Consider the following 27594-nt stretch of genomic DNA (forward strand, 5'->3'; position numbering starts at 1 on the left):
CAGGCGGTAGTAGTAGTATGGTAGTAGGGGTCAGGCGGTAGTAGTAGTATGGTAGTAGGGGTCAGGCGGTAGTAGTAGTATGGTAGTAGGGGTCAGGCGCACCGGTTTGTGTGTGTCAAAAACGCTGTAAAGTTTCACGTTCAACAGTTTCCCGTGTGTATCAAGAATGGTCCACCACCCAAAGGACATCCAGCCAACTTGACACAACTGTAGGAAGCATTGGCGTTAACCAGAATCCCTGTGGAACACTTGACACCTTGTAGAGTCCATGCCATGACGAATTGACGCTGTTCTGATGGCAAAAAGGAGGGGGGAGGGGGTGCAACTCAATTTTAGGAAGATGTTCCTAATGTTTTCTACATTCAGTGTAACATCATGAGAGAATTGACAAATATCCACTTTGTTAGATCAGATTTTTTGAATGGGCACCAATGACAGTGTCCCTCTTCTATCCCCCACGGTCTGCGTTCCATTTATCTCTTTATGGCATGTATAAAGAATCTCTACTGAAAGTGCTTTTAGTCCAGGAATTGGGTCTGAGAAACAGGGGCCAGAACTAGTGCAATATGTGGAATAGCATCCGTAGTCACTGGTCAGACTGCTCACGTCGAGCAGATGTGAAATGGCAGCCAATTCCCTCTATATACAGTGCACTACTTTTGGAGCCTTTGCACTATACAGGGAATAGGATGCCATTTTGGATACAGGCACATCTGTTTGTCACAATCAGACTGACCCCAACATCTCCCTCCTGCCCCCCCATGGTCAGTTGGCCAGTCTCTCTCTCGCCACTGTCTGTCCAGTGGATTGTGTCCAGATAGGAGGGGGAGAATGGAACCCCCCCCCGCTATCCTGAGTGTCTTTGGGTTGAGTCCTTTGGCCTTGGTTCCCTCCTTTACACTGGATGGAGAGAGAGGTTCTGGCACAGTGTGTGTGTGACAGGAGACGTCAGGAAAGAGTTAGGTATGGAGTTGGTCCTAGCGTGGACGGGAACAGTTTGTAGAGGACTCAACACCCAGTCCTTTATCAAGTCACTTCCTGCTGCTGGGGTCATTTCCTGTTCCTTTCTGGGGGGCCGTGAGAGGAGGAGGGGTTGATCATCCAGCTCCTCCCATGGCTCAACCCTCTCTCCCTCGAGGCGAGAGGTTATCCTTTCCCTCCTCCTTCCTCCCTCCCGTCCTTTTCTAGGGGTGTGGCAGGATCATGCGGTCCTCTATCAGTGTGTTGTCGGGGCCCAGCGACTCCACACACTGCTGGATGGTTGCTATGACACCAGACAGCCGTCTGTCCAGGGCAGCCAGGTGGGGCTCGGCCAGGACAGGGTTAATGGGGTCAAAGGTCAGGGCCTGTCTTAGGGCTGAACTCAGAGCCCCAGCTCTCAGCAGGTTCAACCTGTTCCACGTAGACACACGCACCCTGACGGCGGGAGGGAGAGTAAGAGAGAACTGTTCATAAACACTAGGAATGGGTTGTGATTCCTTTGAGGAAATGTTGATATTTTCTCGTGTGTGTGTGTGTGTGTCTACTCACATGCAACACTGATATATAGGGGCCAGAATGCTTCTTTCATCCAGAGCTGCATTCCCAAAACTGCAAACAACAAAACACCATAGAAGCTGTCTTCAGATGCCTTACTATCTCAAGGCCATGATACTGTTAAATAGCCATCACTAGCCGGCTAACAGCCGGTTACTCAACCCTACACCTTAGAGGCTGCTACCCTATATACATAGCCATGGAACCACCGGTCACTTTTAATAATGTTTACATACTGCTTTACTAATCTGTATATACTGTATTCTATTCTACTGTATTTTAGTCAATGCCACTCTGATATTGCTTGTTCTAATATTTCTTAACTCCATTCTTTTACTTTTAGATTTGTGTATTGTTAGATATTACTAAACTGTTGGAGCTAGGAACACAAGCATTTCGCTACACACGCAAAACATTAGCTAAATATGTGTATATGACCAATAACATTTGATTTGACAAGTTAAACCCTGACACACTATCATAACACACATCCTAGCACAGTGTGTCCCAACCCTAGTCCTCCAGTACCCCCAACAGTACACATTTTATTGTAACACCCGATTCATCTGGTCAATTAATCATCAAGCCCTCATGTGCTGAATGAGGCGTGTTTGTCCAGGGCTATAATGAAACGGTGTACTGTTGGGGGTACTGGAGGACCAGCGTCGGGAAACACTACCCTATTTCACACTTAGCTCAGCAGATCAATCAACAGGGACAGAGGTAAAAGAGGAGTGGACTGGGGGATGGAGAGATGAGAGTTAGAGAGGTGAAAGGAGTTGCCAGCTTAGTCAGCATGTCTAGAGCTTCTTTGTGTTTACACTTAGTGATGTGTTTGTGTGCTTCACCTCTTGGCGTTATCCAGCAGGATGAGCATGCTGGCTCCTCCGTCGTCTTGGAAACTCTCGTAGTGATGTCGGTCGGCGTTGCCGATGAGGTAATCAAAGATGGCTGTGTCTATGACGTCCAGCAGTCTGGGACCGGCGTCGTACGGAGGCATCTTCTTCACCGCATCACAGTAGCTCTCATCATACTCCCACCTACACACAGTTAAAAGCATTTTGGTTTTCACTTCTCCTGTTTATAAAATATAAACACAGTGACATTGACATATTTGTAATTTAGCAACTTACAGGATCAATAAAAAACATCGGTAGATTTTTCACCTGATCAACTTGGGGACTTGAACCAGTGACTTTTCATTCACTGAACCGCTCTTAACCGCTAGGCTACCTGACCCCCCCCCAATTTAGCCTAAAATGACACACACAAATCTAACTGCCTGTAGCTCAGGACTTGAAGCAAGGATATGCATATTCTTGATACCATTTGAAAGCAAACACTTTGAAGTTTGTGGAAATGTTAAATGAATGTAGGAGAATATAACACATTAGATCTGGTAAAAGATAATACAAACGAAAACGTGAAGCATGACAATACTGGACAAAATGTTACGTGTCCTATTGGCCAATTGCTACATTTCCAAGTACATAACTATAGAGAACATACACAATTAAAGTTTACACACTCCCAGGAATGTCATACATGATGGATTATTAGCTAAAACACTAACTTTCACACATCTAGTTGGCCAGGCGGGGTGGGTGTGGAGCCAGAGAAGGCAGGCGTTCAAACTGTAGAACCCGGTTCCTACATTTGAATATGAAAATGGATTTTATCAAACAAAACTATGCTACATTTTATCTCTGGGACCCTCAGGATGACAAATCAGAGCAAGACTACTGAATATAAGTACATTATTTATCTGCAGAGGGGAATGGATCAAACCAGTTCCGTGATAAGTTTTGTTGTTGTGCACTATCCTCAAACAATAGCGTATTCTTTCACTGTAATAGCTACTTTAAATTGGACAATGCAGTTAGATAAACACAAATTTAAGCTTTCTGCCCATATAAGACATGTCTATGTCTTGGAAAGTTTGCTGTTACTTACAACAGTCATGTCCAACCATCTCGGTATAGGGACGCCGATCCCGTAAAGGTTAAAGGAGAAGTTTTTTTTTTTTTTTTACAACTTAATCTCTATTTTGGATGTACATTGCATGTTATAGAAGTGAACTTTTTTGTGATTTCAGTTGTTTTTGAGAAACTTAACCCAAATAGCATCACTTCCTCATCGTCGTTGTGTAGTATGGGGGCCCTGAAAAAACATGAATAAAGGCTCCAAAAACACCCAAATACGTCCTTTTGGGAACAGAAAAGCAGGTCTTTAGATGTTGTATACATGCAATTGTGCCAAGTTGAACTTTAACCTCAACATTATATTCCATTTGTGGGACTTGAGCCGTTTCCTATATCCAACTGTTTCCTTCTCCATGTAGCCTGCTGCTGCAGGTGCCTGAATACAGGAAACACCAACATAGTGTTTTAATAAGGAGTAGGTCCACCAAAAGCTGCCAGAACAGCTTCAATGCGCCTTGGCGTTAATTCTACAAGTGTCTGGAACTTCCTGTGTGGAAGCACCCCATGCTTCTAATATACTTTGCTTATTTACTCACAGTATTTTGTCAGTTACCTGAAGAATGGATTTAGAGGTATCCCTCGAGTCACAACAAAATGGAATACAACGTTGTGGACTGACACTATTTCATGTGTACAATATCTAAAGACCTGCATCACTATACTGAGAGCTTTGCCGTTTCAAAAAATATTGGATGTTTTTTTAAAAAGTCTTTGTTCATGTTTTTTCAAAGCCCCCATACTACACACTGACAATGAGTAAGTGATTTTCTATTGGGGTAAGTTTCCCAAAAACTACTGAAATCACAAAAGGTGTCTGGACCCTTCTATAACATGGTATTTACATATATAAAAAAAGAGATTTACAGTAGTGGTAAAACATTATGTTTTGAGCAAAATATATATTTTTATATATATATATATTATTATTATTTTTTTTGAAAACTGCAAACTTCAAGATTTAAAAAAAAAATGTTTTACCTTTATTTTACTAGGCAAGTCAGTTAAGAACAAATTCTTATTTTCAATGACGGCCTAGGAACAGTGGGTTAACTGCCTGTTCAGGAGCAGAACGACAGATTTTGTACCTTGTCAGCTCGGGGATTTGAACTTGCAACCTCTCGGTTACTAGTCCAATGCTCTAACCACTAGGCTACCCTGCCGCCATTCAAGGAATTGGTCTGATGTGATTCATTGGCCTCCCCCTTGCTTGAGGAACAAGACAAGGCAACTTGTGTCATGTCATGAGGATACCTGGACCACCTATTTAGACTTTTTTGTTAAGTAAATTGGGTATTAAATTAGGTGAAAATGAGACTGGAGTAGGACTTTAACATATAAGCACAAATGCACACACCCCTACCTGGCCAGTTTGCCCTCCCTGTAGGTGCGTCCCCAGGGGTGTCTGTGTTTCTGGAGAGGCCAGACGTCTGGCAGCCAGAGAGTTACCGATCCCTCCATCATATCTCCCTCCGCACATGCAGGTTCACTCTCTCTACAGTAGTAACACTTCCCATAGAAACAACTATTATTACCTGGAGAGAGAGAGAGAGGAAGGGCCAGAGACAAAGAAAGGGAGAGAAAATGGTTAACCATTTTCATTTAGAGAGAGATCCAGCCCACTGCTTGTTGAACACAGACACACAACGTTATCTTATCAACTTTATAGGGAGTGGTATGTCTATAAGAAAACATTATGGGTGGGACTGAAAAGAGCCCTCTAGTGTGTGTGTGTGTCTCACCCTGCATTAGAAAGGTACTGAGTAGCTGGTCCGTAGCGACAGGTTTGATCTCAGTCCTCAGGTTGACAAACCTCCCGACCACTAGGGGTGCTCTTCTGAAACCCAGGATCCTACAGCAGATGGATATACAGGACAGATAGTCACATACCACTAGCCACACCAGTATTCAGATGGCCAAAACTAAAATGTATATATTTTAATGCATTAGGCCGATACGTGTGTGTACCTGTCCAGGTGAAAAGCTGCCACCTCTGCGTTGTGTCTGTCATAACCTGCATAAGGCTCTCCTTCTACCACATAGCCTCTACTATACCTGGAAAAAGAGAGAGAAATGGAGAGGGAGGACGTGGTTGAGAGTTATCCTCTTACGTAAGACACAGAATAAAAGCACTGTTCTAATCTGACCTAACAAAAACCATACAACTCCGCAGCAGAGAACCAGAGGACAATGTGTGTGTGTGTGTGTGTGTGTGTATATTCTACCTCACCTCTTGGGTTTGAAGACCACCTTCTGCCCCCCGTCCAGTATTAGTAGAGCTTTGAGCTGGGTGCCCTTGTAGCCCACATCTGCCCGCTCCACTCGGGCAGTGCTCAGCGCGGAGAGGACGGCTGCCAGCTCGGGGGTCTCCTCAGGGTACACCTCCCTGGGGCCCACCCATTGGTTTGCCACCTCCCATGGAGACTGGAGGGTGTGTGTTAGCCGGTCACCGCGTGAGAGAGACAGGCCTGCCTCCATCTGGGAACACAGACTTCCACATTAATGCTCACAAGTACACACACACACACAGATATAAACATTGACACACACAAACAGCTGTACCTTGCGGAAGGCCCGGAGGTCTCGTCGACTGGCTGCGGACCCCTCTCCTCCATCCAGCAGAAAGAATTTGGCCAGCCCCAACAGGAGTAGCACGGCAACCAGCAACACCACGCGCTGTTTCAACTTCATCTCCTTGGCAACCTCACCCACCACCCCTGAGCCCTGTGTGTGTGTCTCTCTCTCTCTCCCGCCTCACCCCTGGAGCATGGCACCTGCCTCCCCCTCCAGTCGCCTCTCTCACACACACACTATTCAGCGGGGCAGGAGGTATGGCTCAGTCTCACCACCAGACCCACAGCTAGCCCTGGTCCCTAATGTATCAGCAACCACCCTGTAGAGAGAGTAGGGGAGGACATTAGTGATGAAAAACAGTTGATATAAATCCAAAAATGTAGACAGACATACAGACAGAAACAGCAGGAACCTAGATGCCCCAGGCCCGCCAGGCAGGAACATGATCGATATGAGCATGACAAAGTAATGTACTATTGGCATCAGTAACATATTACAGTTGTTATGTATGTGTCATTGTGGCTTAGAGAGACACACCCATACCTGACAAACCTGACAAACAAAGTAATGTACTATTGGCATCAGTAACATATTACAGTTGTTATGTATGTGTCATTGTGGCTTAGAGAGACACACCCAAACCTGACAAACCTGACTGACTCCTGCTTCCACATCCTGGGTTTTAAACCACCCCCCACTGACAACATCAAACCCTGCCAAACCTACTGTTTGTTCTAGCACTCTTCTTTAGAATAGGTAAAGGATCCATCCCTCCTTGAGGTCCTGGGCTGGCATGGTTACATGTGGTCTGCGGTTGTGAAGCCAGTTAGATGCAGTGCCAAATTCTCTAAAACAATGGAAGTGGCTTATGGTAGAGAAATTAACTAAATTCTCTGGCAACAGCTCTGGTGGACATTCCTGCAGTCAGCATGCCAAATGCATTCTCCCTCAAAACGTGAGACATCTGTGGCATTGTGTTGTGTGACAAAATGTAACATTTTAGAGTGGCCTTTTGTCCCCGGCACAAGGTGCACCTGTGTAATGATCATTCTGTTTAATCAGCTTCTTGAAATGCCACACCTGTCAGGTGGATGGATTATCTTGGCAATGGAGAAATACTCACTAACAGGGACGTAAAACAAATGTGCACAAAATGTGAGAGAAATAAGCTTTTTGTGTTTCTAATGTTGCGTCTATTTTTGTTCAGTATCAGTCAGTACCTGTAAAAATGTAAATTCTTTAATGTTTACCTTGTACCTGTTTTTCCTATTTAACTGCATACTATTCTTTGGGTGCTGATATCCAGAGTAATTTAAAACATCTATATATAATTTTACGCTACCTCTGACAAGGGAGCCGCTTGTTTGTTAAAGGAGAAGGAGATTGCCTGACGACTCTAATACTGCTGCTCTATCACTACATACATTCATTGTGGAGAATTCATTTTAGCGGGCGAAGTACATGGGTAATCGGGCAAAGAAAGAGCAGCCCGCATGAGATCTTTTGGGGTTTTGGTAGGGGGACCCACAGAACGCAATTCTATCAAAAACTGGATGTTAATCTTTCCCTTTCAAGACGATTCGACACGTATCTATCTATATACTTGGGCTCTGATACGGTTCAGTTTGTAACAATTCAGTGCACTAACATTTGTGTGTATAAGTAGGTACCTGACCTGAGCCATCTACCACCCCACTACATCTCACAGAAATCACCACCACTCACTAATGAATTTGTCATTGTTGCAGATGATGGGTTTGAGCTAGTAATGTATCAACTTACAATTCAGCTATGACATAGCCAATGAACATATAGGATAACTTTGGACTTCACCCCCATTTCAAAATCAAATGGTTTTGACCGTTCTGAAGTTTAGTGAGCTTCTTTTTTCCCCCTGCTTTGGCCATGCAGTGTGCCTCGCAAAAGTGATTCCTCGTTATGAAATGATCAACTTTACCCCGTGTATCTAAAAATGACCATATACACTGACTGTTTAAAGCAAAAACTACCAAAACTATTGCTGATTGTAAAGAATTCCCCCTCCAGGATGTTAGGCTAAATTACCACCTGTTTACCTAATTTGGCTGGTGCGTGTTGTCTAGGTCTCACCCATCCTTACCCCTCTAAGTCAACATGTGAGAGATCATTAGATTGCAGCCCAGCCAATCAGGGAGTAGCCATGTGCCTCATCCCTGACCATACCCCCAGGATGCAGTGCTTCTGGTTTGTGAATGGCCCAGACCATGCTCTTACAAGGGTATAAGTAAATCCCCTAGTCTTTTTCCTTCCCAGTGTAATTGCTTGTGAGAGCTTGGTTGTATATATGGGTTTGGGTTGCATGAAAGAATATGTTTATTATTTGTTCTTATTGCTGTCATTGTTGCACTGTGCTAGTATAGCTGGTGTTGCTTAGTTTCTCCATCTCATTACTACTGTGTTAATAGCTACTTATATTATTGTCGGTAACAATTAGCCAGTACTTCCTATTATCGATTTGTAATCCATTTCATACAGTCCTTTTATTGCTTGTTACTATGTAATAGCCTGCCATTCCCTGTGTATTTATACAGTCCCGTTACTCTCAGTTACTGTTACTCCTATTGTCATCCATTCATAGTACTCCATTCAGTGCCACTTCTTCCATTATTATATCCACCACATGTATATTGTAGTTATTGTATTTATCATAGCTTCATTCCATGTTTCTATTCTGTTTTAGACCTATACCCAGCTGTAATAGGTCAATAAAGTAATCTGTTTGGAATACTCTGGAGGTTGCCTTGTCTCTCTAATAGGAGATAGGTATCAGTAAAGCCACAGCCCCGTTTATTCTGGAGGTTCTACCTCACAAATATGTGGCTTACTGATCATGATATATGGCAACCTCCAGAGGTCATGCAGAGGACCTGACATCCAGTCCACGTGTGGTCCGGAAGCAGGAGGCCTAGAGTACCTGAGGGACTATGTTACCAGTTATCCCCCAGCCGGTGATGCCCCCTGAGCGCCATCACATTTGGATTATACCTACACTCCGGGACAGGCAGGGGCTTCCACGATGTCCTCTCCACCTGTGGAATAGTATTCGGCACCAGGTGGGGCTGCATCCCCAACAATCCAGCGGGAGGATTATACTCCTAAATTGGAGTGTCAGGGAGTGTCAGCGCCATGGACATCGCTGACTATGTTGTATGGAGTACAGAAGCATGTTTTTGCCAATATCGAATATCGAGGGTCTGATTTGCCTATTGCAACAACAGACCAGATCCCAGGCTTCCTCCAATCAGGGCATCCGTCTCCGACAGGTTGCAGTGGAGGATAAAGGACGGTCTTATGCAGTTCAGCAGCAGGAAGCTGCCTCTCCTCTAACGGTTGCTACTGAGACCCGGGCAGGGACACGTCATGTTCCCAGCCCCCGCTGGTCATCAGGAGCTGCCTGCTATAGAGACTGAGCCCACACCGGATATCATTCCCAGTCCCCTCTCCACTACTGTGGAGACCTTAGCCAGGCGGCACTCTGTACTGTGCAGCAGCGGCATCAGAGCCTCAGGGGCCCTCCCCTTTTCTCAGCAGTGGGGTGACATAACTCTCTACACCACCCACTGGCACACGAACAGTCTTAGCCCCAAGAATGGCCACTGCCATATGGTCTTGTTTAGAGCAGGTCAGAAGGTTCTCATTTCTGTAGAGAGGAGTGTCCATCTGCCATAGTCTCTCGACATGCCTGTAAAGAGCCACTGGAGGAGAGGCAGTGGTAGTTAACAAACAGGTAGTGTCCTTAACACTGGGCCATGTAAGCCTTCCAGCTGCACAAATGGTCAACGACAACTGGTACAGGGTGAGTTGTCTGCCATCCTGAATGCACCCTCCATCAGAGTGGGAGAGGACCAGGTGCTGGAGGACTTTGCTTTATCATTGGGAGGCCTGGTGGGTATGCTAAACAAGCTCCTTTGTGGGTCCCATGTGGACAGCCTACCGGGATCTCTTAGCTGAGCACTGTTTTCCCAAGGGAATAGTGCAAGATGGAGGCCCACAGACATACACACACAGACTTTGCTGATTGGCTGGTGAGGAAAGAGGCAGTGATGCAGGTACCCCAAGGAGAGGCCTGCAGAACGCATGGAACAGTGCAGAGAGCAGCACCCTCTCTCTCTCTCTGGTGTGCACCAGGTCACGGTAGAGCATAAGCCTAGTGGACCTAACAAAGGACAGACCAGGGTTAATGACAGATTTAAGCCTTTTTGCCCCTTTTGTGATTCTAAGGATCACTACTTCAAATAACTCCACCGACTTTTCCAAGTTGAATACTGCACAGCGGTCCTCCTGGGTCCAACAGAAGGGCAGGTGTCTCAGATGTGGATGGGGACACAAAGACAGTGCATGTACACTAAAGAAGCCCTGTGGCACATGTGGGGAGATGCACTGTAGAGAAGGGAGAGAGGCTGGGATGAATCCATCACAGACAAGCTGCTCTATGTGCGGCAGTCCTGGGAGCAGGAACTACCTCACCTGATGGCTATAACCATGCCACAGTGCTACACACCAACCGGTGTCGACTAAAGCATTTGTACACGAGAGGGCGTGCTAAAATACTTTTTTAGCACGGCTGTTCTGCAGTCATCGGTACGAGGTTGCCGAGTCCCGTAGATCAGCACAGCCAAGCTAAAAAAGTAGTTATGCACAACCTTGTGTACAACACATTTTTTACAACCGGTTAGAAATTCAATAAAACCATTTTTTGGGTAAATGTATTTATATGCTATTTCATTCCTGAATTAAAATATAGGCCTTGTCCTGACATCTATGGTTGCTAGCCAAGCCAGCTGGCCGTTCATTCTATCAATGCCACTCCAACATTGCTCGTCCTAATATTTATTTATTTCTTAATTCCATTCTTTTAGATTTGTGCATTGCTGTGAATTGTTAGATACTACTGCACTGCAGGAGCTAGGAACACAAGCATTTTGATACACCTGCAATAACATCTTCTAAATATGTGTATGTGACCAATAAAATTGTATTTTATATATCCATGAAAATTATGATGAGTCATGATTTCGACTGGCTGACAAAAGATGTCCTTTCATTCTATCGGTTAGGTTGCTAGAGACTCGACAGTCATGGAGTGTGTTTATTAGATATCTATGGACGCGACCCAGTCGTTCATTCTATCGGTCAGGGTGCTAGAGACTCGACAGTCATGGAGTGTGTTTATTAGACATCTATGGACGCGACCCAGTCGTTCATTGTATCGGTTAGGTTGCTAGAGACTCGACAGTCATGGAGTGTGTTTATTAGACATCTATGGACGCGACCCAGTCGTTCATTGTATCGGTTAGGTTGCTAGAGACTCGACAGTCATGGAGTGTGTTTATTAGACATCTATGGACGCGACCCAGTCGTTCATTCTATCGGTTAGGTTGCTAGAGACTCGACAGTCATGGAGTGTGTTTATTAGATATCTATGGACGCGACCCAGTAGTTCATTCTATATGTTTCATTGCCATGCTGGCTGGCAACGCTCTTATCCCTTGCTTGCTAGCTAGCCAACTACAGCTAACACAGTCACATCAAACCGTGCAGCTAGAATAACAGCAAAGTTGCTGGATTTCATTTAGTTGAACCTGTTTTCTATTGACATTTTTGTGCGTGTGATCAAATTTCAATATTGAAACAATGTTGGAAATGTCTAGAGAAAGGATGGCAATGTTTGTACAAACCCCTGTTGTTGCAAACCAAATGTTAAGATAGAAGCATGGGGAACTAATGTTTTTTACAGTGGAAATTAAGTTAATGAATTGGCTGGCTGGGCTGATGGGACAGTGAATGCGCAGCAATATCTCACATGCTGACCAGACCGGACACGTCGCGTACGTTGCAAAATACATTTAGAAATCCATGTTATTCAATTATTGCACCCACACTGCCCGCGAGCGTCTGTGTTGCCAAGGGCTAAAATAGAAGTCATTCCTATTTCTGACGCAGATCGCGCTGAAATTCCTGCCTCTCCCATCTCATTGGTTTATAGAAGCAGTGCCATTTCCACATTGGTTATACCCACGTGGGTGATTGAAAGAGGTGGAATGTTTTGCCGGTTGTTGTGGTAAAAGTGTAGATGCCAATCACCATATAAATTCAAAGATGAAAAAGCCTGGAAGGAGAAGAGATGACTAGAAATTATTCGGTTGACTGTTTTGTGTGGATTAATTGGTCAGAGTAGAAGACCTTGTGCATTTCAAGTAAAATAACAACTCTGTTTATATATAATATATAATAATAATATATGCCATTTAGCAGACGCTTTTATCCAAAGCGACTTACAGTCATGTGTGCATACATTCTACGTATGGGTGGTCCCGGGAATCGAACCCACTACCCTGGCGTTACAAGCGCCATGCTCTACCAACTGAGCTACAGAAGGACCATATACCAGGACAAATTAGCTAGCAACAGCAAGCTAACTAGCTAAATTGCCATACATGTTTAATGATTTTCAACCTGTCCCCAAATAAATGTAATTAGTTCAGAGTTTGTTTTGATATTTTAACCTGCGTGTCGTGATCGCTTTTGGTGTGGGGGGACAAAATACATTTATGCATGATAGCGCACGATGGCGCATGCGCACAGCCGGTTTGGGTCCCGTGTCATATGGAACAGAAAACCAAATGCCCATTTTTGCATCATACACTTACCGGCACTGAACACTTTATTTTATTTTATTTAGGTTAGGCATAAAGTTAACGTTGTGGTTTAAAATCAGATTTTAAGAAACTAAATTGTAGAAACAGGCAGGGTTTATGACTGTGCCAAGTTACATTAGTGACGACCCTACTTTGCGAACGGCTAGTGGCATTTAGAATCGGTTAGCCTAGGCTATTACCCCCCTAAACATAGACAGGTTCCACACTGAAAATGTGTAAAACCAAAGAGGGTATATTCATCAGAATCATTAACCCGTGGCCTACTCACAAAACAGATGTACTGGGCAGAATTCATTCCCATGCAGTGTTCATTATAGAATTGTTAATCCATTTATACAATTCAAAAGGAACAGGTATAATAAACTAAATCGATTGTCTGTATATCGGAATTTTTCTTTTTTAAATGTATCGTTCAACTTGCCAAATTATCACTCTTTGAGAAAAAATTATCACATCTGGAATAGTTTTTCTCCCAGCGTCATTTGGAAAGAAGACAACCAGGTTTTTCACTAGGATTTTGCCTGTGCTTAGCTTTAATCCATTTATTTTCATCCAAAGAAACTCGCTAGTCCTTGCCGATGACAAGCATACCCATAACATGATGCAGCCACCACCATGCTTGAAAATATGAAAAGTGGTACTCAGTGATGTGTTGTATTGGATTTGCCTCAAACATAATGCTTTGATTTCAGAAAAAAGTTAATTTCTTTGCAGTTTTACTTTAGTGCCTTAATACAAACAGGATGCATGTTCTGGAATATTTGTATTCTGTACAGACTTCATTTCACTGTCATTGGACACTGATCTCTTGGCTACATAGCTGACGCACGCTGGACTGTCCATTAATCACGGTACCCCATTCTGCTTGTTTGTTTATCTGTCGGCCCAGTTGCCTAGTCAACGCCATTTTACCTGCTGTTTGTTGTGCTAGCCGATTAGCCTCGCCTACTGTTTTTAGCTAGCTTTCCCAATTCAACACCTGTGATTACTGTATGCCTCGCTGTATGTCTCTCCCAAATGGCAATATGCCTTGTATACTGTTGTTCAGGTTAGTTATCATTGTTTTAGTTCACAATGGAGCCCCTAGATCCACTCTGCATACCCCTGTTACCTCCTTTGTCCCACCCCCACACATGCGGTGACCTCACCCATTACAACCAGCATGTCCAGAGATACAACCTCTCTCATCATCACCCAGTGCCTGGGCTTACCTCCACTGTACCCGCACCCCACCATACCCCTGTCTGCGCATTATGCCCTGAATATATTCTACCATGCCCAGATACCTGCTCCTCTTATCCTCTACCTGCTCCTCTTATCCTCTGCCCCCAACGCTCTAGGCGACCAGTTTTGATAGCCTTTAGAACCCTCATACTACTCCTTCTCTGTTCCGCGGGTGATGTGGAGGTAAACCCAGGCCCTGCATGTCCCCAGGTACCCTCATTTGTTGACTTCTGTGATCGAAAAAGTCTTGGTTTTATGCATGTCAACATCAGAAGCCTCCTCCCTAAGTTTGTTTTACTCACTGCTTAAGCACTCTGCTAACCCTGATGTCCTTGCCGTGTCTGAATCCTGGCTCAGGAAGGCCACCAAAAATTCAGAGATTTCCATACCCAACTATAACATCTTCCGTCAAGATAGAACTGCCAAAGGGGCGGAGTCGCAGTCTACTGCAGAGATAGCCTGCAAAGTAATGTCATACTTTCCAGGTCCATACCCAAACAGTTTGAACTACTAATTTTGAAAATTACTCTCTCCAGAAACAAGTCTCTCACTGTTGCCGCCTGCTACCGACCCCCATCAGCTCCCAGCTGTGCCCTGGACACCATTTGTGAATTGATCGCCCCCCATCTAGCTTCAGAGTTTGTTCTGTTAGGTGACCTAAACTGGGATATGCTTAACACCCCGGCAGTCCTACAATCTAAGCTAGATGCCCTCAATCTCACTCAAATCATCAAGGAACCCACCAGGTACAACCCTAACTCTGTAAACAAGGGCACCCTCATAGACGTCATCCTGACCAACTGGCCCTCCAAATATACCTCCGCTGTCTTCAACCAGGATCTCAGCGATCACTGCCTCATCGCCTGTATCCGCCACGGAACCGCAGTCAAACGACCACCCCTCATCACTGTCAAACGCTCCCTAAAACACTTCTGTGAGCAGGCCTTTCTAATCGACCTGGCCCGTGTATCCTGGAAGGACATTGACCTCATCCCGTCAGTTGAGGATGCCTGGTCATTCTTTAAAAGTAACTTCCTCACCATTTTAGATAAGCATGCTCCGTTCAAAAAATGCAGAACCAAGAACAGATACAGCCCTTGGTTCACTCCAGACCTGACTGCCCTCGACCAGCACAAAAACATCCTGTGGCGGACTGCAATAGCATCGTAGCCCCCGTGATATGCAACTGTTCAGGGAAGTCAGGAACCAATACACGCAGTCAGTCAGGAAAGCTAAGGCCAGCTTCTTCAGGCAGAAGTTTGCATCCTGTAGCTCCAACTCCAAAAAGTTCTGGGACACTGAAGTCCATGGAGAACAAGAGCACCTCCTCCCAGCTGCCCACTGCACTGAGGCTAGGAAACACGGTCTCCACCGATAAATCCATGATTATCGAAAACTTCAATAAGCACTTCTCAACGGCTGGCCATGCCTTCCGCCTGGCTACTCCAACCTCGGCCAACAGCTCCGCCCCCCCGTAGTTCCTCACCCAAGCCTCTCCAGGTTCTCCTTTACCCAAATCCAGATAGCAGATGTTCTGAAAGAGCTGCAAAACCTGGACCCGTAGCTGGGCTTGACAATCTGGACCCGCTATTTCTGAAACTATCTGCCGCCATTGTAACCCCTATTACCAGCCTGTTCAACCTCTCTTTCATATCGTCTGAGAGCCCCAAGATTGAAAGCTGCCGCAGTCATCCCCTCTTCAAAGGGGGAGACACCCTGACCCAAACTGCTATAGACCTATATCCATCCTGCCCTGCCTATCTAAGGTCTTAGAAAGCCAAGTCAACAAACAGGTCACTGACCATCTCGAATCCCACCGTACCTTCTCCGCTGTGCAATCTGGTTTCCGAGCCGGTCACGGGTGCACCTCAGCCACACTCAAGGTACTAAATGATATCATAACCGCCATCGATAAAAGACAGTACTGTGCAGCAGTCTTCATCGACCTCGCCAAGGCTTTCGACTCTGTCAATCACCAAATTCTTATCGGCAGACTCAACAGCCTCGGTTTTTCGGATGACTGCCTTGCCTGGTTCACAAACTTTGCAGACAGAGTTCAGTGTGTCAAATCGGAGGGCATGCTGTCCGGTCCTCTGGCAGTCTCTATGGGGGTGCCACAGGGTTCAATTCTCGGGCCGACTCTTTTCTCTGTATATATCAATGATGTTGCTCTTGCTGAATTCCCTGATCCACCTCTACGCAGACGACACCATTCTATATACTTTCGGCCCGTCATTGGACACTGTGCTATCAAACCTGCAAACGAGCTTCAATGCCATACAGCACTCCTTCCGTGGCCTCCAACTGCTCTTAAACGCGAGTAAAACCAAATGCATGCTTTTCAACCGATCTGCCTGCACCCGCATGCCCGACTAGCATCACCACCCTGGATGGTTCCGACCTTGAATATGTGGACATCTATAAGTACCTAGGTGTCTGGCTAGACTGCAAACTCTCCTTCCAGACTCACATCAAACATCTCCAATCAAAATCAAATCCAGAGTCGGTTTTCTATTCCGCAAAAAGCCTCCTTCACTCACGCTGCCAAGCTTACCCTAGTAAAACTGACTATCCTACCGATCCTCGACTTCAGCGATGTCTTCTACAAAATGGCTTCCAACACTCTACTCAGCAAACTGATGCAGTCTATCACAGTGCCATCCGTTTTGTCACTAAAGCACCTTATACCACCCACCACTGCGAATTGTATGCTCTAGTCGGCTGGCCCTCACTACATATGTCGCCAGACCCACTGGCTCAGGTCATCTACAAGTCCATGCTAGGTAAAGCTCCGCCTTATCTCAGTTCACTGGTCACGATGGCAACACCCATCCGTAGCACGCGCTCCAGCAGGTGTATCTCACTGATCATCCCTAAAGCCAACACCTCATTTGTTTCGTTCCAGTACTCTGCTGCCTGTGACTGGAACGAATTGCAAAAATTGAAGTTGGAGACTTTTATCTCCCTCACCAACTTCAAACATCAGCTATCCGAGCAGCTAACCGATCGCTGCAGCTGTACATAGTCTATAGGTAAATAGCTCACCCATTTTCACCTACCTCATTCCCATACTGTTTTTATACTGTTTTTATTTATTTACTTTTCTGCTCTTTTGCACACCAATATCTCTACCTGTACATGCCCATCTGATCATTTATCACTCCAGTGTTAATCTGCAAAAATTGTATTATTCGCCTACCTCCTCATGCCTTTTGCACACATTGTATATAGACTGCCCATTTTTTTCTACTGTGTTATTGACTTGCTAATTGTTTACTCCATGTGTAACTCTGTGTTGTCTGTTCACACTGCTATGCTTTATCTTGGCCAGGTCGCAGTTGCAAATGAGAACTTGTTCTCAACTAGCCTACCTGGTTAAATAAAGGTGAAATAAATAAAATAAAATTTAAAAAAATATTGTGGAGTAACTAAAATGTTGATCCATCCTCAGTTTTCTCCTATCACAGCCATCAAACTCTAACTGTTTTAAAGTCAAATCAAATTTTATTTGTCACATACACATGGTTAGCAGATGTTAATGAGTGTAGCGAAATGCTTGTGCTTCTAGTTCAGACAATGCAGTAATAACCAACGAGTAATCTAACCTAAAACTTCCACAACTACTACCTTATACACACAAGTGTAAAGAGATAAGAATATGTACATAAAGACATATGAATGAGAATATGTAGAAAGATATATGAATGAGTGATGGTACAGAACGGCATAGGCAAGATGCAGTAGATGGTATCGAGTACAGTATATACATATGGGATGAGAAATGTAGGGTATGTAAACATAAGTGGCATCATTTTTAAAGTGGCTAGTGATACATGTATTACATAAAGATGGCAAGATGCAGTAGATGAAATAGAGTACAGTATATACATATGAGATGAGTAATGTAAACATTATATGTAAATTGTTTTGTTTAAAGTGGCTAGTGACATTTTTTTCCATCAATTCCCATGATTAAAGTGGCTGGAGTTGAGTCAGTATGTTGGCAGCAGCCACTTTTTTTTTATTTTACCCCTTTTTTCTCCCCAATTTCGTGGTATCCAATTGTTAGTAGCTACTATCTTGTCTCATCGCTACAACTCCCGTACGGGCTCGGGAGAGACGAATGTTGAAAGTCATGCGTCCTCCGATACCCAACCAAGCCGCACTGCTTTTTAACACAGCACGCATCCAACCCGGAAGCCAGCCGCACCAATGTGTCGGAGGAAACACCGTGCACCTGGCAACATTGGTTAGCGTTCACTGCGCCCGGCCCGCCGCAGGAGTCGCTGGTGCGCGATGAGACAAGAATATCCCTACCGGCCACTCCCTCCCTAATCCGGACGACTGGTGGCACAGCTAGCGCTGCAGTACAGCACCCATAACCACTGCGCCACCCGGGAGGCTAGTGGTGACTGTTTAACAGTCTGATGGCCTGGAGATAGAAGCTGTTTTTCAGTCTCTCGGTCCCAGCTTTGATGCACCTGTACTGACCTCGCCTTCTGGATGATAGCGGGGTGAACAGGCAGTGACTCGGGTGGTTGTTGTCCTTGATGATCTTTATGGCCTTCCTGTGACATCGGGTGGTGTAGGTGTCCTGGAGGGCAGGTAGTTTGCCCCCAGTGAGGAGTTGTGCAGACCTCACTACCCTCTGGAGAGCCTTACGGTTGTGGGAGGAGCAGTTGCTGTACCAGGCGTTGATACAGCCCGACAGGATGCTCTCGATTGTGCATCTGTAGAAGTTTGAGTGCTTTTGGTGCAATGGACATTAGTCTGGTGGAAATCTGTTCTGATGAGTCTAAATTTGAGGTTTTTGGTTCCAACCGGCGTGTCTTTGTGAGATGCAGAGTAGGTGAACAGATGATCTCCGTATGTGTGGTTCCCACCATGAAGCATGGAGGAGGTGTGGGGATGCTTTACTGGTGACACTGTCTTGATTTATTTAGAATTCAAGGCACAGCATTCTGCAGCGATACGCCATCCCATCTGGTTTGCAGTCAGACAGTGGGACTGTCATTTGTTTTTCAACAGGACAATGACCCAACACAACTCCAGGCAGTGTAAGGAATATTTGACCAAGAAGGAGAGTGATGGAGTGCTGCATCAGATGACCTGGCCTCCACAATCACCCAACCTCAACCCAATTGAGATGGTTTGGGATGAGTTGGAATGTAGAGTGAAGGAAAAGCAGTCAACAAGTGCTCAGCATGCGGGAACTCCTTCAAGACTTTTGGAAAAGCATTCCTTATGAAGCTGGTTGAGAGAATACCAAGAGTGTGCAAAGCTGTCAATTAAAAGGTTGGCTACTTTGAAGAAACTAAAATATTTTATATATTTTGATTTGTTTAAGACTTTTTTGGTTCCTACATGATTCCATAGTTTTGATGTCTTCACTATTATTCTACAATGTAAAAAAATAAAGAAAAACCCTTGAATGAGTAGCTGTCAAACGTTGACTGGTACTGTATATGGAGGGTTTATAAAGCCAAGCACATTTAACAGCCTATTGATTATATACCTAATTAAGTTGGTTTCCTCTCGCCTCAATTTTCTTAGACAATTGGGCTAAGGCGGTTTCCTCATCTCTGCTGCCTCCACTGCATTGTTCTCAATCTCAATATGCTGGTTAACTTTGCTATTACGCCCATAGCAACATAGGGAAATGTGCCAATTCTACTGCGCACTGAAGATTGATTCAGAATCTCATTTCAGACCGTATCCAACATGGGAAGAAGTGCATGTTATAAAATAGATTTATTAGTGTTGCGCCATTATTTTTATATACAATATCACGTCTTAGATTGATGGACTGTGCCATCCCCGTGGCCTCAGCAATGGATCCGTCCAGAGATGCGCTTATCAGACAGGTAGGTGTCTTATGCACGGTGAAAAATATAAATTGCAACTGCTCAACAAAATAAATCTTGGTCGCCGAACAGCCTAATCAACCAAACAATCAACCAGTCGACTAAATGGGGCCCTAATTGTTTTACCGGACTTATTTGAGAGCGGGTACTAAAGTTGACGTTTCTGGCACATCTGCAAAACCATGTAAACACCTGTTAGTGTGCATGTATACTGAACAAAAATATAAACGCAACATGTAACGTGTTGGTCCCATGTTTCATGAGCTGAAATAAAACATCCCCGAAATGTTCCATACGCACAAAGAGCTTATTTCTCTCAAACTGTGAGCAAATTTGTTTACATCACTGTTAGTGAGCATTTCTCTTTTGCCAAGATAATCCATCCACCTGACAGGTTTGGCATATCAAGAAGCTGATTAAACAGCATGATCATTACACAGGTGCATCTTGTGCTTGGGACAATAAAAGGCCACTAAAATGTTACAATTTGTCACAATGCCATAGAAGTCTCAAGTTGAGGGAGCATTCAATTGGCATGCTGACTGCAGGAATACACACAACAGCTGTTGCCAGAGAAATTAAAGTTCATTTCTCTACCATAAGACGCCTGTCATTTTAGAGAATTTGGCAGTACGACCAACCGGTCTCAAAACCACAGACCACGTGTAACCACGCCAGCCCGGGATCTCCACATCCGGCTTCGTCTGAGACGAGCCACTCGGTTAGCTGATGAAACTGTGGGTTTGCACAACCAAAAAAAGTTCTGCTCAAACTGTCAGAAACCGTCTCAGTGAAGCTCATTTGCATGCTCGTTGTCCTCACCAGGGTCTTGACCTGACAGCAGCTTGGTGTCATAACTGACTTAGGTGGGTAAATGCTCACCTTCGATGGCACTGGCAAGCTGGAGAAGTGTGCACCTGGTTTCAACTGTACCAGGGAGATGGCAGAAAGAGTGTCGGGTGGCGTATGGGCAAGTGGTTTGCAGATGTCAACGTTGTGAACAGAGTGCCCCATGGTGGCGGTGGACTTATGGTATGGGCAGGCTTAAGCTACGGACAACGAACACAATTGCATTTTATCGATGGCAATTTGAATGCATAGAGATACTGTGACTAGATCCTGAGGCCCATTGTCATGCCATTCATCTGCTGCCTTCACCTCATGTTTCAGCATGATAATGCCCCGCCACATGTCGCAAGGATCTGTACACTATTCCTGGAAGCTGAAAATGTCCCAGTTCTTCCATGGCCTGCATACTCACCAGACATGTCGCCCATTGAGCATGTTTGGGATGCTCTGGATAGACATGAACGGCAGATTGTTCCAGTTCCCACCAATATCCAGCAACTTCACAGTCATTGAAGAGTAGGACAACATTCCACAGGCCACAATCAACAGCCGGATTAACTCCATGCAAAGGTGATGCGCTGCATGAGGCAAATGGTGGCCACACCAGATATGGACTGGTTTTCTGATCCACTCCCCTTATATTTTTGGTCAGTGTACTTCCGTCTTGATTGCCAAACACATAGACACCCGTTTAGAAGAAGTCGGTTTAATAATAATAATTTCCTGTGTTCATTGTCTCATATCAACCAGCTGAAGGAATACCACGGACAATGGGTAGAGTAAGTTCAAATATTATTTTATTCAACATTCGTGATAGACAAGGGACGTTTGTTTTTTGTTCCTATGTAAATAATGTGTGGCGTTGCCTCAACAATTGAAGGCATTGCCACATTTCATGACTAACTGGACACAAGTTAAATTGTTTTGCTAGGCCTCTCTGACTCTCATACAGTCAGGCTTAGCTCTCTAGAATTGAAGGGTGTATAGCTACCCAGCCCTTGAGTTCTCAATCAAAGCCCTATGGATGACTGCTGGATCAATGAACTACAATATGAATATTCAGTTGTAACGATTCGGAACATTAATAATCCTCCCTTGCGATACGGTTTCGGAAACCTTTGGAACTTAACTTTCACATCAGCTAGAAATAATCATTCAAATACAAAATGATATACTTACTGTACGTAGTTTAGCAAAGTTGCAGAATTTTCACAAACATGAGGTTTGTAACTTCCTCCCCATTGGGGACAATCTCAATTGGTTTCCTTGATTCCTAGCTCTCTCTCTTCCCGCTGACCTTCTCCAATGGATTTTGAGGAGGAGAGGCGATAAAGGAGACCAATTGAGATTCTTCCTTGGTGTCGTGCGAAGCGGAAATTGGAGGAGAGGAAGTGCACACTGTTTGGATGCTGTGTCCTTGAAAATATAGCCGGGTGCAACTTTTGTATTTGGAAAATGTATTTCCAGTTTATATGAAATTTCTAATTGTTTCCAAAACTGTATGGCGTGTGAGGCGTATTTGCGAAGACAGAACATTTGGGCAGCAAAGGGCCATCTCAAATCAAATCAATGTTTATTTGTCACGTGCGCCGAATACAACAGGTGTAGTAGAACTTACAGTGAAACGCTTACTTACTAACCAACAGTGTAAAAAAGGTATTAGGTGAACAATAGGTAAAGAAATAAAACAACAGTAAAAAGAAAGTGAAAAATCTTCCTCACAAGGTTAAAGGAGATGTTCAATGGCTCAATGTAATGAGACGGAATTTGAGTGATCATGAATAAGGGTAAAGTCCGGCTCAGCTGAGACGGATGTATTGATCGGTAGGTAACGGGTGTTTTCAAGACTAAGATATTGATCCGATTTCATGTCCATAGATGGGGGTGGTTGTGATATTTGGGGCAAATAAGCAAAATACCTGCAAACCAATTGGCCTGTAACAATGGATATGTCATCTTCAGTAATAAGCATACTGCAACTGTATCCAACTATTTAAGCTCTCCACAACTCAACCAGGACAGATTGACCTACCTAATGACGTGAGCACCACAATATGTCAAACTGACACTGTCAATGTCAGAATCAACATAGCTCCAAAAAACTTTTCCAAAACAGGTTGTGTGACAGTCAGCTGGAATAAGCATAATCAACAACTGTGATCATGTTTCCTTCAAATGAAAAGGACTCACTTGTGAGCTTCAATTAGGAAACCCAACATATGGGTCATTCTTGGGCTATATATGTTTTTCTAGAATAAATGCATTTTCTGAACACCCCACAACACTAAGTACATATTAAACCTTCAAGAAAACATTCCCACTTAAGGCATTAAAGCCCTTTTTATTGTTGTCCATTGTTGTCTGATATGGACACTATATCTTCAAAAACCCGTCACAGACAATATGGAAGTTGTCAGAATATGATTATAAAATATACTTGTTATAAAAATCAACATTTACCTAATGCTCATGTGTCCCCCAAACCAATTAAATTAATATAAAATGTAAAATCTAAGACTTTTGCTATATTAAACCCTGAAATAGACATTGTGTCAGTGGGCTCATTTAAATAAAAAAAAATACTTTCAATTCAGAATTATAACAACTCTAATATTTTGGGATTGTCCTTAACATTTCAGACTGAGCTCAGAAAACATTTAATTCATATTTATTAATCTTTGCCATTTTATTTAACAAATATTGTCATGTAACAGCGTTGAGACTAGGGTGACAGGGTGGAATACTGTAACAGGTTGAAGAGATATGGAAACCAATCTAGTTTAGTTAACTGTCAAAAAATCCATCCAAGATTTACCCCAAACATTTAATTTCATTATATTCAACCATGTAACAAGGACATTAGATATATTTAGAATAATCTGGGTTTTATTAACCAAACAAATAAAAACATCCATCATTAGAGTAATTAATAACATTCAACACGTTTCATCAGAAAAGTTCAACGTGTCATCAGACTGTAGGAACATTTTAGGGCATTTAGAATGTTAGAACAGCTGTAACTACAGCAACAGTGTCAACATGACTATCCTTCTTCTCAGGAGCACCATAGTCACTCATTCATGGTTTTCTTCCTGAGAGTCTGGCCCACACGTCTCTCTCAACCTCTGTGGCGGGATGTCACACGCTGCATCAAACTGATACCAGTGGATGTCGTCTCGAGAAGGCCAGAAAAATCTGTTAGGTCCGACAGGATGCATACATTTCACTTGTACACACTTTTATCAGTGCCGAGGATGATGCCTGGATAAAGGTCATCACCGTATTTCACTATACACCACTGCCCAAGAAGACCTGGATTTCGTCCACAGGTTGTGGATTTTCCTCATTGGCTGGCAGTACTGGAGCAGCCAGGACCTTCTGCCTGAAACTGAAGTGCTGTGTGTTAAAGCATGCACAGAGTAGGTCCTTCTTTGTTGAACAATGGCAGCTGACATCAGCTCACCGGGAGCAAGGGTGATGACCTGATCTGGACTTTGTGGAGGAGTGGTCAAGTTCCTCAGTGCTTCTTTCCTTTCCTTGCTTATGTATGCTGTTCTCCACTGTTTATGCTTCTGACACTGGTCTCTCTTTCTGAAATCACTGATCTCAAGGTATTGTTCCCTTTTTTTCTGGGTCAGCATTTTGACGTGCTCGACACAGCCTTTGTCTCTCTGCTGTTGATGTGGGAGCCACCATTCCCGAGATGTTTCAGTGGATAACGTTAAATCAAAGATTCTTAGAATATATACAAGTATACACTATAATCCTTGAGTAATTCAGGATCTAGAGCGACTTAAAGGAACAACTGGAGTTAAGAACCTTGCCCAACTCTCCTACCACCTGCCTTAAAATATATATTTTTGTTCACATGGAATACATTACAGCATGTTTCAGAAGTGAATATAAATCATGTATAATATATTGAATATTTAATTTGTTTAGATGCAATAATCATAAATAAAGTAAATAACTCAACCCTGTCACAGGTTTACAACCCCGTTACAATGAAACATGTGACGGGGTGGAGTTTTTTGGTTCAAAATGGCCTCTGCTCCTCATGTGGTGAAGGACAGGAGACCATATGGTGGTGTGGATATTTTTATGGGTTAAAGTATCGTTTTGAAAGTACTAGTTTCCCATCTTTATTTCATGTAACGGGTTTGAGTTGGTCAGCTCGACCATCCCCACCTGACTTTAAAAAATAACAAAATACAGATATAAAAGAATGTGATTACTTGCCTGTTTCTGTACCATGCAGTTGACAACAACAACCACTGCGACCTGTATGCTCTGGTTGGCTGGCCCTCGCTACATACTCGTCGCCAGACCCACTGGCTCCAGGTCAACTATAAGTCTTTGCTAGGTAAAGCTCCGCCTTATCTGAGCTCACTGGTCACCATAACAACACCCACACGTAGCACAAGCTCCAGCAGGTATATCTCACTGGTCATCTCCAAAGCCAACACTCACTTTGGCCACCTTTCCTTCCAGTTCTCTGCTGCCAATGACTGGAACGAATTGCAAAAATAGCTGAAGTTGGAGACTTATATCTCCCTCACTCACTCTGAGCATCAGCTATCTGAGCAGCTTAGCCAATCTGTAAATAGCCCACCCAACTACCTACCTCATCCCCATATTGTTTTTTTACACACCATTATTTCTACTTGCACATCATCATCTGCACATCTATCACTTCAGTGTTAATGTGCTACATTTGAATTACTTTGCTACTATGGCCTATTAATTGCCTTACCTCCTTACTCCATTTGCACACACTGTATATATATTTTTCTATTGTGTTATTGTTTGTGTTGCACTTTGCTTTATCTTGGCCAGGTCGCAGTTGTAAATGAGAACTTGTTCTCAACTGGCCTAGCTGGTTAAATCAAGGTAAAAAAAAACATATTGAATGATGTCACTTCCTGTTAATGACGGCGCATAAGGGTGGACTTTGGTTGGTGTGATGGGGTTGAGTGTCGACTGAGGGAAAATTGTGTGATTTTATTCAATTATACCTTCGCAACAAAAACACGTTTGCATTAATTGCAAAAGTTATGTGCACATGTTAATATTAATTTCCCAATTAAAAAATTAAGTGAAACGAAATTATTTTTAGAATAAAGTTTAAAATAATGCTATATTTATTTACATTCATATACATCTTTTAAACATTTCATTTTGGTGACCCAATACTTCAGTCAGAGGGACTGAAATATTACCCGAGCCCAAAAATGACCCACATACACATTCGCCATATCAACGCCTCCTGTGCCAGATTCTGGTTCACATGAAACTGTCTTGTTGAAAATGAATGAAAAATGCATACCAGTAACTGAGGACAACCCGTGAATTAACGTTAGCTGGCTAAGTTAAACATCTGTCGAGCCGTGGCCACGCAGGCAGGAATGACTCGAGCTGCCTTCTACACAATCGGTCTTTCATGGGACCAACAACATCGGCTAGTTAGCCTTCTAGCTAGCTGGTTGATAGGTTGGAAATCGCAAAGGCCCACACAAAGACAACGTTACAGTATGGTTTAGAAACTGGCCCACAGCTAGGTAGACATATACTCCGTAGCTAGCGACGTAGCCCATACTAGACGTTAACTACCCTTAATACTTTGGCTTGGGTCCTCGAGAGCGTCTAACGTTAGCCAGCTCCAGCAATGCAGCAACGTACAGTACTAACGTAGATACGGTACCTAGCTAACGTTATTTATAGTGATAGCTGACGAACTGCACCGATATTTTCCACATCAAAGCTTGCGTAGATTGCTGACGAGCGAGCTAGTACAGTACCTACAGTACATAGCGAGTAAACTAACATCAGTCATTATCAAACATTTATGAATATGATTAATATAGGCTAGCTAGCTTGCCAACGTTAATTGTAAAGATGTGCCTTTGGCTAGTTGGTAAGTCTAATAAATGTCTTACCTTTCACGATTACCGCTAACGTTACTGGATGTCAAACGACGACAGTGCACCAGTCAGTGTGTGCTTGGTATTTTGTGTGGAACTGTATATTCACCAATAGGCTGTCAAAAAGGGATAATTGCTCCATCCCTTTGCTCTCATTTCCTCCTACCTTAGCGTGTACACTTCCGAAACATTTCCTCAAGCACGCCGCCACCTAAATCTTAAAGAGACCAGGACCTATTTAATTGTAGACAATGTATTCAACATTATGGGGTTTATTAATGTCAGGTTTCGATTTAGACACCAGGTAGCGCTGTTGTATTATAATTAAGCAGTCGTCACATAAGTTATGCACGTCACTGCATTTCGATATGGACCTAGACATAGGCCTACTTCTCCAGGGAGAGTCTCCCAGTAAATATGGTTTCAGTTCATTAAATCCTGCACACCTGGTTTGAAGAGAGGTCTGTTTGTGCATGGTGGTGTGTGTGAAACCATGCATTACTGTAAATGTGAACCATTATAGCATAAAGATATAAAATCGTATTTGTCACATTCGCCGCATACAACAAGACCTTACAGAATGCATACTTACGAGACTTGGCTCTCCGGCATCACTTGCAGTGCGGTAGCAGAGAAAACAGTCTATGACTAGGGTGGCTGGAGTCTGACAATTTTTAGGTAATTCCTCTGACACTGGTATAGAGGTCCTGATGGCAGGAAGCTTGGCCCCAGTGATGTACTGGGCTGTTCGCACGACCCTCTGTAGTGCCTTGCGGTCGGAGGCCGAGCAGTTGCCATACCAGGCAGTGATGCAACCAGTCAGGATGCTCTCGATGGTGCAGCTGTAGAACCTTTTGAGGATCTGAGGACCCATGCCAAATCTTTTCAGTTTCCTGAGGGGGACTAGGGTTTGTCGTGTCCTCTTTGACGGTCTTCGTGTGCTTGGATC

At 43.8% G+C, this 27594-nt stretch overlaps 1 protein-coding gene across 2 annotated transcripts; it reads right to left on the minus strand.

The window, feature by feature from the left end:
• LOC118359087 (glycosaminoglycan xylosylkinase-like) lies at window positions 1-26835 on the minus strand. Of its 2 annotated transcripts, none has more exons than XM_035737318.2 (9): window positions 26812-26835; window positions 6078-6408; window positions 5746-5993; window positions 5484-5570; window positions 5258-5367; window positions 4879-5050; window positions 2385-2576; window positions 1531-1590; window positions 1-1416 (listed from the first exon to the last, which is right to left on the minus strand). In XM_035737318.2, the coding sequence occupies exons 2-9, from the start codon at window positions 6204-6206 to the stop codon at window positions 1185-1187; spliced, it is 1230 nt and encodes a 409-aa protein (XP_035593211.1). In that variant the 5' UTR covers window positions 6207-6408; window positions 26812-26835; the 3' UTR covers window positions 1-1184. The 2 variants fall into 2 exon arrangements, with proteins under 2 accessions (XP_035593211.1, XP_035593212.1); XM_035737319.2 differs by lacking the exon at window positions 26812-26835 and adding an exon at window positions 26661-26805.
• Window positions 26836-27594: the final 759 nt, after the last annotated feature.

The sequence above is a fragment of the Oncorhynchus keta genome, chromosome 26 (assembly GCF_023373465.1).
Source record: "Oncorhynchus keta strain PuntledgeMale-10-30-2019 chromosome 26, Oket_V2, whole genome shotgun sequence".
Taxonomy (NCBI): Eukaryota; Metazoa; Chordata; class Actinopteri; order Salmoniformes; family Salmonidae; genus Oncorhynchus; species Oncorhynchus keta.